The sequence below is a fragment of the Theobroma cacao genome, chromosome 4 (assembly GCF_000208745.1).
Source record: "Theobroma cacao cultivar B97-61/B2 chromosome 4, Criollo_cocoa_genome_V2, whole genome shotgun sequence".
NCBI classification, from domain to species: Eukaryota; Viridiplantae; Streptophyta; class Magnoliopsida; order Malvales; family Malvaceae; genus Theobroma; species Theobroma cacao.
In genome coordinates this window covers 21,398,317-21,416,057 of record NC_030853.1, presented here as the reverse complement: position 1 = coordinate 21,416,057, position 17,741 = coordinate 21,398,317, and the positions used below count along the sequence as shown (strand labels likewise).

The window sequence follows — 17,741 nt, the reverse complement described above, 5'->3', positions numbered from 1 at the left end:
CTAATAAAGGTAAAATTTTGTGATTTTATCTTGTGATTTACACTACCCATGCTTTCTTTTTCATTTTTCATGCTTAGAACTCAAGTTTTCATGGTGAATTCATGGCTGACCAAATGGTTATGGAGAGAGAATGAAGTTGGATTGATTGGATTCTAAGTTATGTTAGTGTTTTTAGTTAGTTTAGAATATTTAGAAACAAAACAACAAGAAAAAAATTCATTTTCTCCCATTTCTCATAAGAGGCCGAATTTTCTAGGGAGGATATTGAGGCTGAAATTGATGATATTTCATGATATTTTGGTGGTATTTAATAATTGGTGAGGCTAGAAATTTAATGAGAAATTTTGGCATGAAAATCTGAATTTTTACCTAATGTATAGACATGTGCGATTTATGATTCGGACTGATAAATTGAATCATATTCACAGTCATTGAGGTATTTTAAGTATAATTGGAGTATAAAAAGTGAAAGAAATCGATTTGGAGTTAAATTGGAGGTTTTAGCCAATTACAACGAGAATAGTGCGAATTAGGTCGAATACTGTATTTAAACGACTATTCGGACATTTTTGCATTTCATATCATGCATTAGTAGTCTAAATTAGTTTAATTTTGATTTAGTACCAATGTAGTAAGTTTCTCGATTTTTTACTATGTCTAGGTGGTGAATCCTCCGATAAAGGCAAGGAAATTGTACCCGATGGTCGGTAGTCAGAGTACTCTAGAAATTCGACTCCTGAAATAGTGAGTAACCTTACCATCATTTTAATTATCTAAAGTATGTTTTTATTCGGTTTTGGTGAATTTTATGAAAATGAGTTCAAATGGAAAATTTTTATGTTTTGTAAACAAAATGTGTTTAAATGAAAAGACTTTATAAATTGTCTTGAAACGAAATAACGATTTTGAAAATAGAGTAATTGGAGACCACTGGTATATTGTAAATTTATGATTAGAAATTGATGGCTTATGTTATATTGTTATTGTGTTGGCATGACTGGTTGGGCTGTATTTTATGAATTGTATGAATTGTTTTATTTTACCCGTGCAGGCTGGGTAGTAAAATATTAGCCCTGTCATATTGTCAAAGTTTTATTGTATGGTGGGTTTAGCTTGCTGCAGTAGGCAGATTCTGTAGACCAGCCTATTAAAGGGGCACAAAATCTAGATATATATATACCTCGGTCGGAGAGGCGCGTAGGTTATCTCCTGAGGTATGAACAGAGTTCACGTCACACCGAACCACCTCGTGATGATGAACTCCGTTAACGCCAAGGAATGACTATGTTTTTCAAACTAAAAATATGTTTACGTGTATACGAACTTTTTAATATCCTTGGCGAACTCAGTTAGATGCCTCTACCAAGGTATCTCCGAGAATGATTTTGACAGGAGCCAAGTTTTTAAGATACTCATAAGTCATGTTGAATATTTAAATGAAATGAATATTTATGTTATGAAATAAATATTGAGATGAAATATTTTAATTGTCTCATTTTACTCGACTTTAGATATTTCGGATGATGTTTGTTTACTCACTGGGATTATAAAATCTCACCACTCTCCTTTCCACCCATTTCAGGTTCAGATTAGGTTGTAGATAGCTGAGTTCATCGACGACTACCCTTGGATTTGCATACCTTCAAACTGTAGGTTCACAGTCCTCTTTACTTTTGATTATTCAGGGGCCCACTGGTCATTGTAAATTAAATTAAATACTCTGGTTTACTGTATTACAGTATGTATGAATTTACTTTGCTTTTACGCTACAAAATTATCTACCTATAACTCTGAAAATATTGTTTAATAAGAAAATAGAATATTTTACTTAATATTTATTTTATTTTCTTATTATATCCAAATAATCATAATTTCATTTTAAACGAATGTTTTAGACATCTAAATTTATTTTTGATTTTGAAATATGCGTTCTGCAGTTATATACTACATTATTGGTTGGTTTCGAAATTTTTTGAAAAATGACCAAAATACCCCTGTGAGACGAAAATTAATATTTTATTTATTTTAAGTTGGAAACAGCTTAAAATCTTTTAGAACACGATATTTGACAATGGTTGCTCACAAGGGAAATAAAAAACTGATATTAAAGCCTTACGGAGTTTCGGGTTGACATTTTGGGTAATGAGTGGTTACCGGGACACCGCGACGGTTGTCACGGGCTCAAGGGGAGTACCAGGTCATGACATAAAAAGTCTAATTTTAACGTCATTCCTTCAAATATAATTGGGATGTTTACAAGGAATACCCAAATCTAAGAGCTTCATGAAGATTTGGCCCCATACCCTCATCATATTTTACTTTTGCATCATTTATCAACTCAATGTAAGGATTCGATATGATGTTGTCTTGACAAGTACAACCAACTTAATTATTTCCTAAATTGCTAAAGCATAATTTCTATAGCATTTTTCATTATTGACACTAAAATAGTCACTAACCCCAACTAAAATGATGTTTGAAAACCTCATAAATTTTAGAGGAATTATAAGGAATAACCTTTCTTGATAAGGGCATTTCAAAAATAACCATCAAAATAAATTTAACTGTTTTTAGCCATATTTAGCCATGACTTGACGAAAATACGCTTGTAATTATTTCAAATAAATTAAACTAATCATTACAATTTCTCCCTATTTGTGTTTCCGATTTCTCTTTCTCATCATTTCGCTTTCTCTAATTTTATCGATTTTTCTCTTTAGCATTCATCTGCTATGCTCCTGATTTCTCTTTCTTGCATTTTCAGATTTCTCTTTCTTGCGCTTTCAAGACACCAAGCGATGGTTTTGATGTGCTTGGGTGGATGGCTATTTGGAAAATTTGATTTTTAGGTATTTTGGATAAAACTAAACTGGTAAAAATAATCACAGATGCTTGAAGTAGCTTTTAATTGGATCAATTCGGGACCTAGACACTAATAAACTAAAAAATTTGAAATTTATAAATCTAGATTTTCAAAGGAAATTTTTTTCGATTTTTAGTCGAAATAGGTATTTTAGACAAGAAAATTTATGTTTTGATTTATGAAAACATGTTAGAAACACTTTAAGTGGTGCCAAATTGTCAAAAAAACAAAAAGAAATTAAGAAAGTTGAGAAGATTTGAAGTTTTGATTCGTAAGTAACAACAACATTTTAAGTGTTAAAGTGTAACAAAATATTTTTGAATTTGGCGTGTAACAACAATATTGTTTCAACATGGTGTGTAACAATAATATTTTTTTTCAATATGGCGTGCAACAACCTAATCATGACATGTCACATGTTTTGTACATGGCGTGTAACAACCTAATCATGGCGTGTCACATGTTTTTGTACATGGCATGTAACAACATAACTATGACGTGTAACAACCTAATCATGACGTGTCACATATTTTTGTACATGGCATGTAACAACCTAACCATGGCGTGTCAAATGTTTTTGTATATGGCGTGTAACAACCTAACCATGACGTGTCACATGTTTTTGTACATGACATGTAACAACCTAACCATGACGTGTAACATGTTTTTATACATGGCGTGTAACAACCTAACTATGGCGTGTCACATGTTTTTGTATATGGCGTGTAACATGTTTTTGTACATGGCATGTAACATATTTTTGTACATGACGTGTAACATCATAACGTGTAATTTCATTAAGGGTAATTTTGTCTAACTTGGCTAAATATAATTAAAATTATAAAAAATGTTATTTTTGAAAACATGTTATCTATAAGGGTTATTTTTAAAAATGCTCCCAGATTTTATTGGCACTTTAAAATCGATGACCAATATTGCAAAGGTTTGCTTGCATAACAAAACTTATGACATTAAAAAAGCATGAGCTTTACATTGAGGATCTCAAGTTAAAAAAAAGTCATGAACGAATTTGATCCTATGGGTGAATAAATGTTTACATCAAATCCCATACTTTGTATTTTTATGTAAAGTGGCCATAGCTTAAAAGTTGTTTTATATGCTAATAAAGCTGAAGACATAAATGAAGACCAACTTCTTGATGAAGTGATCAGCCCTACTATTGTTTTGGCCCCAACAACAATGAAGAAATACATGAGTAAGAATATTATTTACTATTAGTTATATTATTATGTATTTGTCATGTTTTTTTATAACTGTTTACTACTCTTACAGACACTCTTGACCTTACATCATATATATTGATCTAGATATACTTGAAACTGCAACATTTATACAGAGGTAATATCAATATTATAACTATAAATGGCATTTCAAATATAAAATATCAACTCACAAATCTTTTAACTCATAAATATCAAGAAAAACCATTTAGTGTGCAAATCATAAATATGAAAATTGACTCACATCCACAAATTGGAAACAATAACAACATTGAGGAATCAACCACTGCAGCCATTAATGTGGCTGGCCCAACCAAAACCCAAGTAAAAGCAAACTTAAACAAATGATTTTCGAAACACAATGTTAAACACAAACATATTGACAATAAACGTATATTGTAGAACATCAAATACAAGATACATGCAACAATTACTGATATTGATTGCAACAATAGATGGTTTTACAATTTATGCAATGCATGTGGGTTGGCCTTACAATTCTATGCTAGAAAGTACTGGTGCACTCAACATGATGAAAAGACACTGCTGCCAACGTAAGTAAATCATGAAACTCTTATATTCTTAACATTTTGGTCATTTCTTTTATTCTAGAATATGGATGTTTATGATCGAATACTTTTTTTCTCACATTTTGAAAATCACTGCTAAATCCACTCCAATCTTCTTCATGTAGTCAAAATCTTCATTTCTATCTTCTTAATAATGAATTAAACCAAACACATATACATGAACACAAGTTTATATGTTTGTATATTAATTTTATAAACATGTTTATAATTCATTATGTTAATATTTGAAATATTTTAAAATTATTATTATACAATACATGTATTGTTAGTATAAATACCTTTTGAGTTCATTACCAACTCCTTATCTACATCTGTAAAAAATTAAAATTTAATTTTGCAGATATTCCATACAACTGATTATGCAAGATAGCACTGGACAAATGGGATTGGTAGTGTTCAGTAAAGTGGTAGAGAAGTTAGTTGGAGTGAGTATCACAAAACTTGCAACACTTAATACTATCCATTGCATGACATTTTTTGAACTTGTCAAGGCCTTGATCAACTAAACAAGGACATTCGTAGTAGGTTTGATGTTAAAGGTAATGAAAAAAAGAATTTCAAATTACAAACTGTTCGATTTTTATGTGATGGCAAACCAAGAACTTGCCACTCCAACTTCTACAAGCATTATTGTATCCTCAACACTTCCATTAACAATTGAACAACTAGAGGAGCAGTTCTTACCATCACCAATTAGCACACAAGTGGCCAAAGATCTTTTCCCAAAAAACATTCCTCAAAAAGTGTTGCCATCAGCCAGGGACAAGAATCACCCCAGAAAAAAAAATACAAAACTAGGTTAGGATTACAATACAATAAACTTCATTTTACATATTTGCTCTTCATCTGATTGTTATTAGGTTATTTTCTCCTTCTTTCATATAGTTTGAATTGCAAGCATGAGATGAAAATGATGCATTTTGAAATATATCTATCTTCATTTGAATGTTCAACATTTTCAAAATTGACACACATTATAGCACTTTTGATGAAAGATTTATAGCTAACATATCAACACTGAAGTTTTAAATAAATTAGATTCTTTTGCACATTTTGAGAGCTGTAAAGAAATAAAATGTCTTTTTTATGGATGATGAAATTTTGTTATTGATGGATGTTAAAGTTTGCCTTTTTTAATTGTTTGTACATACACTTTATCAATGCTTGATGTAAGTTGTGTATTACTCACAGAATTTTAACGTTTTTTGCTTTCGTTCATGAGTTGTTGAGATAAAAATTTCAAACAATATGTTATACTCTTTAATTGCTCTGCCATTGTTTGCAAACAGGGCACACATCAAACCAAAACCTTGATGGAAGTGCAACGTTATTGAGACTTTTTGTTTATCTATAGCTAATATAAAATCTTAACATCTAATTGCCAACTACGTATTAAGATGCCTCATTCTTTTGTTCGAGGTGGCATGCAATATTACACACTATAATTATATCTTTTTTGTATATGCTTCGAATGCTGGTTGAATATCAAAACATTACTTTACCCAACTACATATAGTTTGTAACAACAACAATGACATTTTTTGTGAAACTTCGCAAAAGCCTTATCCTGATTTCCACTTATGGACACTATCTTTTGTACTTAACCTAACGATAATGGTAAAAAATTATAATTTGTCGTAATATTGCTTTTATGTTTTGTGATGATATCTATATATTTATGCATTATATTATGACCCTAGGTTATAATATTCAAGGACTTTCTACTATTGACTATAACATTATATATATATATATAATTATATATATTATATATATATATATATATATTAATTTTTAGTACTTAGACTTGCTTTAGTCTTGATCTAAAAAAATTTAATAAAATGAAAAATATGATAAACACAACTATTATAACATATATTATTATATCCGTGTGCAACGCACGGTTACATTTCTAATAATCATTAAAAGTATGAGCAAATCATGTCCCCTGTACACAAAAGTTTCTTAACAAAATCTCTACTAACAAATCATGTTTCTTAACAAAATAAGTAATAAAATCATGATTATAAAATCTCTACTTTATAGAGATTTTACTGTAAATATTGAAATAAGTAATAACTATACTTTTTTCCTACTAAATTTGCGTATTTTATGTGACTCTTAACAAAAATTAGTATTAATATAATAAAATTTATCAATTGTAACAATGTGTTTAAAAAATAAAATAATAAGTATTATATGTTTTAAAAGATGATATTATAAATATAATACTGAAAACGTCTTCCAATTAAATCATCTATACACCACTAGTTTCTTGTAGTATACTCCAATTAATTTAAAAAAATCAAATTAATTTAACATGTTTAAGCTTTGGAGAAGTTAATATATTAACCACTAGAAATCAGTTAAATAATCAATAATATGATTAAACTATGACTTATAATTTACAACTTTATCATAAATTAATATGTTTCCAAGTCAATGAAAAGTAAAATTTTTAATTTAATAAAAGTTTAGTTTGAGTAATTTAAATTCAATTTAATGATAATAAAATATATTTAAAATAAATCTAACAGTGATAACAACACAAAAAACTTCACATTTATGAACATTTAAATATACAATGCTTATTATTTTAATATTTTCTTTCTTACTTACTTTTCATTATGTTAAATATTTATTATTACTTAAACTAATTATATATATATATATGATTGGATTGATTTTTCAAAAAATATTTGCATATTAAATTTATTTTCTTTCCTTTATCTAGAAAAAAATGACATTAAAAAAAAGAAAAAAGAATATTAAATTAAAGCGACTTTACATTTTCCTCCTTTTCTTTCTAATTTCCAAGAAAAAGCTTTTTTTTTTGTCAAAAACTTAAAAATTTAAAAAAAAAAGAGAAAAAAAAACTATACCTTTATTTTTAAATTAAAAAGTAAAGAACAAAAAAAAAAACTAGTTATAAGTTGGGAAGATCCATGCGACTGCCACGTGGCACTCGCATGGAGGTTTGTAACGCAACTTTGGTAAGTACAAAAAAGGAAAATCAAACTCCAAAGTAATACAACTAATTCTCTATGATTGCCACGTGTAAGCCAATGAGTATGTCAAATATATTAATTAAGAATTCAAATATTGTCCGAATATCAAGCTATTAGACATCTAATTTGCAAAAGAGGATTATGCACACTTCCCACGTCATAATATCAACTTAATTAATAAAATTCTATAAAAAACTTAATCAAAACAATAAAGTAACGCACAAAAATAAGTTCATATTAGTAATTGTCTACATAAATATTAAGAATGGAGCCAATATTTTAATTAATTATTTTTTTATTTTTGGCACATACTTGAAAAAATATGTTTATTTTCTTACAAAAAGTTATTCTCCCACATACCTTTCTGTCTCTCTCACACACATAATGGATATGCACAAAATTGTAATAAAGATAATGTCTGCGTAAATAATGTAAACTTTAAAATATAAAGATTTTATGTCTTATTCTAACTACTTGGATAAGTATTGTTTTATTCTCTATCACTGATTCATTTTCCCTATCACAAAAATGGCAATGTTATATGAATTTAGAAAATGCAAGTAATAATGTTAACACACATTGATGGCATAACAAGTTATTTTTGCCAACTTTAAGGATAAAAAATTTGATGCGTTTTCTTTGCTCGGTTCAATTTCTTTTTTTTCAAACCATTTAGTATTTAATGTTTTGTTATAAAAAAACTAATGGTTGCTACAAATAAGAAATGATTAAATAATTATAATTTAATCAAATGTGGAAGGAGGGGCCCGCCCTCCCAAAATTTCAAAAGTTTATAATTTTATAATTTTACTTCTATTTTTTTTAAAAAAAATTATAATTCTGTCCTCAAATATTAAACTTCTTGTTTTCTCCCTCTCAAACATAAAATCTTGACTTCGTTATTGGATTTAATCATGTCAAAAATCTTTTCACACTTATATGACTTGTTTATTAAATAAATTATACAACAGGGGATGCACTAATTTATTTAATTAAATATATCGTATCAAAAATTTGATACAACAGAATGAGATAAAACCTATTTAAATACAATTGACACTTGCAATGATACGGATTAACTTATGGATATGCATGATATCCAAAAAAACCCTTAAACTATTTAAAAAAATTTAAATAAACTCTTATACTTTTATTACGTTCAATTAAATCTTTATATTTTTATTTTACTTCAAATAAATCATTGTATTTTTATTTTGAGTTAAATAAGTTCTTATAACTAATGATTAACTTAGTCAAAATACCATTTGTTATTCTATTATGCTTGAAGTTGATGTAACATGCTAACATATCATAATTGATGATGATGTGGTATATTGATATTTCACAATTGGTAATAACACGACATGTTAATTTGACATGATAATATGACTATGTGGCATTTTTCACTCCTAATATTAACGCCATGTCACTGTCATATGAATATAAAATGACAAGTGACATTTTGACTAATATAAATAATCAATCATTTGTCATAAGGACTTATTTGACTCAAAATAAAAATATAAAGGCTTGATTGAACACAATAGAAGAATAAAAACTTATTTAAATTTTCTTCAATAATTTGAGAGTTTATTTGAGCATTATGTCAAAAAAAATTAAAAGGGTTATAATTCAGAAGACATGTTTATTAGTTGACTTATAAACCTAAGATCTATGTTGTTTTTTACGTACTAATTTGTTTTCTTTCTTTTCACTAGCCAGTCAACAAAAAACTAGTTGACGTAATGAAGTGTCGATTTGGCACTCTAGGGAGTGCTAGGTCGACACTTCCTGTAGATGGATATGGCGAGGGAATGCTAATTAGCAGTTTTCGCAATCGACATGGTGCCACCATCGCCATTCGTTGAAAGACTTTAGAGAAAGAAATAGATAGAAGATGGGTAGAGAGAGAAAGAAAATGTGAAAATTGAAGAAACTCTATATTATGATGATAATTTTTAAATTTATTTAAGGATAATTTTTGTCCAACAAAAATTTTGACCTATTCCCCATCTTTAGAATAGCTATTACTAAGGTTCCTTTACTAATGATTATTCAAGTTTCTTCAGGAATGACAATTCCAATAAAGCAAACAAGTTTTTAGAGAGAGTTTAGGAATATGGAAAATGGCTATTACATTCCCCAACCAAGCACGATGTAAGAGAGAAAGAGTGGAGAATTTAGTATATAGGTTTTCTTTTTATTGAGAGAAAGAGAAAGAAAAAGTGCTGTTGAACCAAAACGCCTTGTAGCTTAATAAAGAAGTAATTCCTTCGTCAATTTGTATTGAAACTCAGATGGGGTGGGCAGTTGGCCGATCTAACTACTAATTATGATAGAAGAATCCTTCATTAAATTGTGATAGTATTATCTTTAGGGCTAGTATCAGTGTTGGAAATATTTTGTCACAATTTCTACTAGAATTTTAATTTGATGTTAATTAATTACTTTTACCATTTTTATTATTTAACTATATTATAACCTCAAATCAAACTTAATAGTAAAACCTTAATTTATTTATTTGAAAAAAAAAATTAGTTATCACATTATAATCCTAAATCAAATGTAAAAATCACTTAAAAAATACATCACTAAAGTTAACAAGTAAAAAAAAATTTGAAATCTCTTTTGGTTGAACAATTTGCCAAACCCAATTTTAACGAAAAAAGAAGGGAGAAGAAAATAATGAAGTGAGAGAGGTACATAAAAGCGGAGAACTATCAATGAACATTATGACGGAGTTATTTAATTATTAATTTTGTTTATAAACTAAAATTTTAATTAATTTCTAATCATTCTTGAAAAACACACTCTTAATAAGTCGTTGAATAATATAGAGTTGATTTCTGAAGGTGGTACATCATAAAAACAAAAGTTTTTATTTAAATTAAAACTTACGTTGGTCATACTATCCATTGCCATATTCCGTTCTTGATAAATATAAAAAATCTTTACCATATCTAAATTATTAAAAAATTTTAAGTATTTAAGTTTAAATCTTAAATACTTTTAATTACACTTTATTAGTGACGGGATAACATTTGATGAGCTGATACTATAGCAGTGCATAAATATAAATTTATTATTTAATATTGATTTTTTATTAAAAAGAATTAAATTTATTCGTTCCACTGGCCCGAATAGCACAAATTCAAAGGGCATCTTGTCATTTCGGTAGTGCCCGCATTGCGAAAAGAATCTTAACACGTGTAAGTGAGGAGTGGGGAGATTGTAGTGAGCATCGGCACCTTCCTTTCGTGATCGTGAACGCTACATCATCTTCACCAAACCCTTGGCCTCCATTTGTTTGGGTATCTTCGAACCTCTCCAACAGTGAAAAGTAGTGACAGCTTAGCTCTATATATAAAGTCGAATCTCAAATTCCCTTTGCATTTCTCTTCCGCTTTACAAAAAAATAAAACATAATCAAAATACAAACAAACTAGTAGTACAAATATCTCTCTTCCACTGCCACTCAGATTGCCTTGCACTCATTTTTCTACCCATTCTTCCGGGACTTAAGGAACATAATATAATTTATTTGTTTTATTTGTCTTTGTCAGCCATTCTTCTTTACTTTTCCAGAAATAAATCCACATGGCTTTGAAATCTTCAAACTTGTTGAGGAGCCATCTTTTTGACGGTAACTCTAGAAACCAAGAACAACTACAAAAAGAATTTTCCTTTGTTTGCTCTTTTGCTGCTAAAGTAAACAATTGGGTATTTAAAAAGATATAGGATTTTTTCTGGGTGGCAGGGTTTTTGTCCAGGGGTAGAAGAGAGAAAAGGAAAGTAATGGCTAAACCGGTGAGGCTCAAAGGGGTGGATGATGAGTTGCAGAAGATTTTGGATGCTAATATGGATGAAGCGCCAGCTAGAAGGAGAGCTAGGGAAGCCTTTAAGAAGTTTCAGCTTGGAATTGATCATATTTTGTTCAAGGTCATTGCTTTCCAACTTCATACTTCAAATTTATGTCTTTTGTGTTTTGGATGGTAATATTATGTATGGAGTTGAATAATTAGTTCTTATTTTTTTCAGTGACTCCTTTTTGGAGGATTTGATTTTGTTGATATTGTTTAGATAAGGAATGGCTGGATTGAAATGAAAATTGAGTTATAATTAGAATGAGTAGACAACATCTCAATGTCAAACTTCATTAGAGAATGTGCCTTTCTTTTTGTTTGATAGTATTTCAAATGGATAAGTCATAAGTTTTTTGTGTTTGTTGACTTTAGTTCATTTCATTATCTGGATGCTTGTAATTTATAATTAGCAGGATGCGGTTGAGTTGATTCATTAAGGGGCACAATAAATTTGATTAAAACGAAAATTGGTAATTATCTGAATGAGTGACAAAGTGTCACTGCAAGAATTCAGTTCATCATCCCTTTCTTTTTTAGTATGATATGTCAATTAGATAATTTTAAAATTTTGAGTGGTTGTTGGGTGAATATTGATTGGTCTATTGTTTTTGCATGTGTTGCAGACACCTATAGATGGACTGAAGATGAATGAGGTAAAAGCTCTAGACTTGTTCTTCTTGTCTTTCTCTCTTTTCTTTTTCTGTTTGTCTTGGTAGGCTATTGTACACCTTGAATTTACCATAGCAGCTTTATTCTTTTGCTTATGCATTCTTTTCTCGGAATCTTTAAAGTTTCATATACAGGCATTCAGTGCTGAAATTTGATGCAGAGGGAGAGAAAAGACAGCTCCTCTATCTTTGCCTCAGCAAGCAAGTTTCATATTATACGTATAAGATGATTCCCAATTCAAATGAAAAAGTTATTCTTTGAAAAAATCATATTTTTCTAAATTATGTTTATGCCAAAGAAAAGGTCACCATACTAGCCATTAAAAAGAATAACCTTCAGCAACTGGAAAGCTTTTTCCTTGTATTTTAAAAGAAAATTTCCCCACTGTAATTATGTCATTGATGTTAATTATTCAGTTACTTTTTTTCCCCTTGTATGCAATTGATGGGGTTCATACCTAAGTTGTTGTCTACTGTGCCAGCAAAATGTTTAATTGCCCCATGTTGGATTCTTTGCAGTGGCTATAGTATACTTTATAATCACTTGATATTTTAAAATTTTGTTGTACAGTCATATCAAGTGAATTCTAGGGGATTGGAAATTTTCTCAAAAAGTTGGCTTCCAAAGACCTCCTGCCCAAAGGCAATGGTGTTCTTTTGTCATGGTTATGGAGACACTTGCACATTTTTTGTTGAAGGCATGTCGTTCATAACAAATAGTGGTAAAGACCATTTTGTAGTTTTGGGTATGTTGTTGCGGGACCTAATTATTTTTGCCACTGTTAGCAGGTATTGCTAGGAAATTGGCATTGTGTGGGTATGGAGTTTTTGCAATGGATTACCCAGGATTTGGTCTGTCAGAAGGTCTTCATTGCTATATTCCCAGCTTTGACAGGCTTGTTGATTATGTGATTGAGCAATACTCCAAAGTCAAAGGTTTGGAGTTTTTTCCCTCTAAGCCCTAATGATATTGAATCTTTTTGGAGAACTTCTCAGGTTGTGTCAAAATTTTATCTTAGATAGGCTTAGATTTCCTAGATAGAAAAATTCATTGATACCCTTGTGCAATGAAGGAGGTAAAGTAACTTGGTATAGGGTTTTAGTTTAGTACATTGTGGAATTTTTTTGGGTATAAGTGCTTGGCAATTCATCATCCTCTATGATTTTTGTTGTATGTTGAATTAATATTTGAATGTCACAATTCATCTAATGATAAATGATACTCCTATGCTCCTAGCCCTAGGAAATTTATGACTTGCTTTGCACATGGTTTCTCAATTCTAAATTGAGTGCAAAAGATTTGCACTGCCCTTCTGAAGATGACAAATTTTGCTTTTCTAGCCTCTTCAGTTGCATATAATTGACTAGAGCTGGTTGAAAGTTACATCCAATTAATTTCTTAAAGCACCCTCTGATGATAAGATGACCTGGACTTTTATAGGAAAAACCATCACAAATGTTTTTGTTGAAACTCCTGGTTTTGGTGATCCAGCTGGAATAGTTTGATATAAACTGAAGCTGCAGGGAGAAAGGCACTTATCGCGGTTTCAATATCCAACGGAGGGATGTATCAAGGCACACCTTAATGCTTTGCTAAATAAAGAAAATAGAAAAATTTCTCAATGGGAAGAAAAAATAATAAAAAATTGAAAAGAAAGATAAAATATTTGATTTTCCACTCATGTGCTTTGTTAGATGGATTTGGAAGTGAATTAATTCATAAAATTTTAGAATCTTCATTTTCTCTCACATTTTCCTCTTTGTAGTTTATATAATTTGTGTAATCAAAATTTTTATATTCAGGCGAAAGTTGCACACTCACATTTTCATTTTCTCACTTTTCTACTCTGATCATATCAAGTAGAAGAAATTGCACTTTCACCTTCCTTTTTGAATCTTTTCCTTTCCATCCTGTCACTTCTCTTCATTTGTGCACACAAGAAGCCACTTGAATCTTTTCTGAAAAAGAATAGTCAGGGTGCTTTTGACTAAGCTGCTGGAGAGATCGATGTGATGCAGTTTCTGTCCTCCTTTCTACTGTATCAAGTAGAAAAAAATTATACTTTCACCTTCCTTCATCATTCTTCTTACTTCTCTCTAATTGTGCACACAAGAAATCACATCAATCTTTTCTCTTAATTGATTCAAAGCATTATCTGTCCTCTTTCCAAGTGAGATGTAGAAGTTATATTTTGTAATTGTTTCTTCTCAAAATGTATCAGCTACAACTAAAACAGTGGTCAAGGGAAAGAAAGAATTGAATTGAATTGGAATATTGTTATTTTATCTATGTAAAAATTGTCGTTTTTATCATTATTGTCATCACTTCACTAAAAGGTGAATTGGAATGATGCATTTTGTTTGAGTTCTGTTGTTGTGACTCATATAGATGTACCTCTCTGAGAAGAAGCTTCAATTTTTCTATTCTCTCTGTTAAGTCACTTATTTTTCCTTAATAGTGAATAACGATGTTTCATTTACTTAATGTACTTTAGTCTTGTTATATTTTTATTTGAAGGAAGACTTTTTCCCTTCAGGTCTTTGTTATGTTCAATTAATTTAAAAATTGCCAATCGCCTTGATTACTGGATTGCTCTTGATGTTTACTTTTGTTGGATTCAATAACAGAGAATCCTGAATTTCGGACCCTTCCAAGCTTCCTATTTGGGCAGTCCATGGGTGGAGCTGTAGCTCTGAAGGTGCATCTAAAACAACCTAATGCCTGGAGTGGTGCCTGTCTTGTTGCTCCTATGTGCAAAGTATATTTCTGAGCTGAAACATTTATGGACTTTGCATGCATCTTTTTTAAATCCTAATAATTGGAATACTTTGTGTAGATTGCTGATGACATGGTTCCACCCTGGATAGTACAGCAAATTCTGATTGGTGTGGCTAATGTTCTCCCGAAGCAGAAGTTAGTCCCACAAAAGGATTTGGCAGAGGCAGCATTTAGAGACATTAAGAAGAGAGAACTGGTTTGTTTCTATGGTTCATTAGAATGATTTGTAGTGTAGTTGATGTTTTGGTAAATGTTATGGATATCCTGTAGAATGTTTAAGTGTGTAACTGTGGCATTTCTATGCACTTTGTTATCTCTCTGATTTAATCATTCATCTTCTCTGCATTCATAATAATTTTTCGAATGAATAACCAAAACTTCTGTTATAGAAATTTACTTTTTAGTTTTCTGTCAATGCAGACACCCTATAATGTTATTGCTTACAAGGACAAGCCACGCTTGTGGACTGCTGTAGAGATGCTGAGAACCACTAATGAGATAGAAAAAAATTTGGAAAAGGTCCATTTTCCTTCTCCCTGTCTCTCTAATAACTATTCTTATTTATTTTTGTAAAACGAAATTTGAATCAACTTCTTCCCTGTTGCTTTATTTGGCCTGTTACTCTTTTACTTTGTACTCAGAGAAATATGTATATCTGTGTTTGTTTGGCAGTGTGCTTGTGTATATTTCTCCAGAGAGTTCTGTAGTGTAATGTTTGATAGCAATCAACCCATGCTTTGCCATCGTGTCTTCGAGAATCCCCAACTTGTTTTCCTTAAAAGTCAAATAAGCTAAATGTTGTTAAATCCTAAACAAGTGCTCTATAGACTGTTGCAAGAATCTTTTAGCTTAAGTTGTGGATCTAAATGATTGAAGTGTTGCATCTCTACCTAGGAAGACGAGATATGTATGTTGCTTAGGCAATGATAGGGGCAAGGTCTCAATTACCACACCATTACCTTACCACTAGCAGTCCAGGAGTGCCCACAGATAATATGCTTGTGTTCTTTCCTCAGTGTTATTGGATCCTATGCTGGGCAAATTTTATTCACAAATGATGCCAAGATAGCAATTTCTTTTAGATCTTAGCTCTTGGATATCTCTAATAAGGGAGCCCCAGAGACACCTCCAGTTCAACTAAAAGTCTAAGACATTATTGGGCTTTAAACAATGTTGTCATTGATTTGGAATATGTTTTCAACAACCATTTTGATTTTAAGTTTAAAACTTATGATTGATGACTATAACTGTGATGATTTCAGGTTTCGCTTCCAATCTTAATCTTGCATGGAGAGAATGATGCTGTAACTGACCCATCTGTTAGCAGAGCCTTGTATGAGAAAGCAAGAAGCTCGGACAAGAGGATTATTATTTATAAGGATGCAGGCCATTCTCTTCTTGAAGGTGAACCAGATGATATGATTCTTAGAGTTTTTAGTGATATAATTTCTTGGCTTGATGAACATAGCAGTAATACTGCATGCTAACCTCATATCTATATTTGGTTCCCTACATTTTCTTATACAAAACAATTCAACAAAGGGAATAAAGATCAGAGAATAAGGATCCACTGCTGTAGATCTCTAGATTGGTTACATGTGTTGTAAATTCAGGAAATTAAATTAACTAAAGAGATATTTTCTTGTTTTATAAGCCTGATTTACATTATTAGGGGTACTCTTGTTTTCCCCTTTTTGGTGCATGTAATGAATAAACAAAAAATTCATATGAAAGAGAACAAAATAAAAGTCTTAGTTTAAGAAATTTATTCTAAAAATTTCTTAACGTGCACGCTTCATGGTTGTGCTTGTCTTACTGACAATGATGGCTCCTGAATAATTTCTTTTTGTTGAATGGAATATTTTTCTCCTTAAATTCCCATGACTAAAAGTTAATATTCACTTTGAAACCGATCGTATGTCATGAGATAAAATAAATTTTGGATATATAATTATGGTTTTTCTCTACTTATTAAGTATGTTGTTTATGTTGAAAATGTGAACTCGTAACATTTGATTCTGGTCTCAATAATTTTCTCATTAATTTTTTTATTAAAAAAAATTAAATAATTATGTATACATTCATTCATCACGTGTGCGTAAAGACTTTAAAACAATTGCATGTTTGACTATTAACCAAATTGGTGAAGTATATTACTAATCTTCTAACATGATGGCGGCATTGTATGTTTTGAATTGTTTTAGAATGACTGATTTGGATTTATAGCTTTTGATTTATAATTGTTTTGAGTTTTAACTTACTTAAATTCAAATATTTTTCTTTACAGTTAACTCAAATTGAGTTTAAGTTCAAATCATTTTTTATAATAATCTATCTTGTACTTATAGTTTTTTGAATTGCTTAGTTTATTGTGAATTAAGACAATTTAAATTTCATATTTGGCTCAGTTAAATACAATATAAAAAAATTACTTAATAACTTTTATTCGTATTAGGTCAGATAAAATTGTCATTAGATAAATTAATCGTACTATTAGCAAATTTAATAAAAAATTTACCCATAATATCACTTGAAATGTCACATATCAATTCTTTTTTTTTTATTTATTTAAAAGAGGTAGAGTTGAAATCGAACTCCTTAAACTGAAGATAAAGGCGTGCAAGGTCTATACTCATTGCCTTGCCTACAAAAGCATCATTAATTCATAATGTGCCATTACCCAAATCTGCCAAACCCAACCCAGTTAGTCTAGGCAAGTGGAATCTATG

General features: G+C 30.2%; 1 protein-coding gene across 1 annotated transcript; it reads left to right on the top strand.

The window, feature by feature from the left end:
* Positions 10,876-16,660, top strand: LOC18602052 (caffeoylshikimate esterase). The gene is made up of 9 exons (XM_007033202.2): positions 10,876-11,345; positions 11,460-11,641; positions 12,189-12,218; positions 12,805-12,931; positions 13,023-13,169; positions 14,862-14,992; positions 15,071-15,208; positions 15,433-15,531; positions 16,275-16,660. The coding sequence occupies exons 1-9, from the start codon at positions 11,300-11,302 to the stop codon at positions 16,497-16,499; spliced, it is 1,125 nt and encodes a 374-aa protein (XP_007033264.2). The 5' UTR covers positions 10,876-11,299; the 3' UTR covers positions 16,500-16,660.

Excerpts from the sequence above, each read along its gene's own strand:
- LOC18602052 (XM_007033202.2), top strand. The coding sequence starts at position 11,300 with ATGGCTTTGAAATCTTCAAACTTGTTGAGGAGCCATCTTTTTGACG. Across the intron at positions 11,346-11,459 it reads GAGGAGCCATCTTTTTGACG|GGTTTTTGTCCAGGGGTAGA; the intron begins GTAACTCTAGAA and ends TCTGGGTGGCAG. Across the intron at positions 14,993-15,070 it reads TTGTTGCTCCTATGTGCAAA|ATTGCTGATGACATGGTTCC; the intron begins GTATATTTCTGA and ends TACTTTGTGTAG.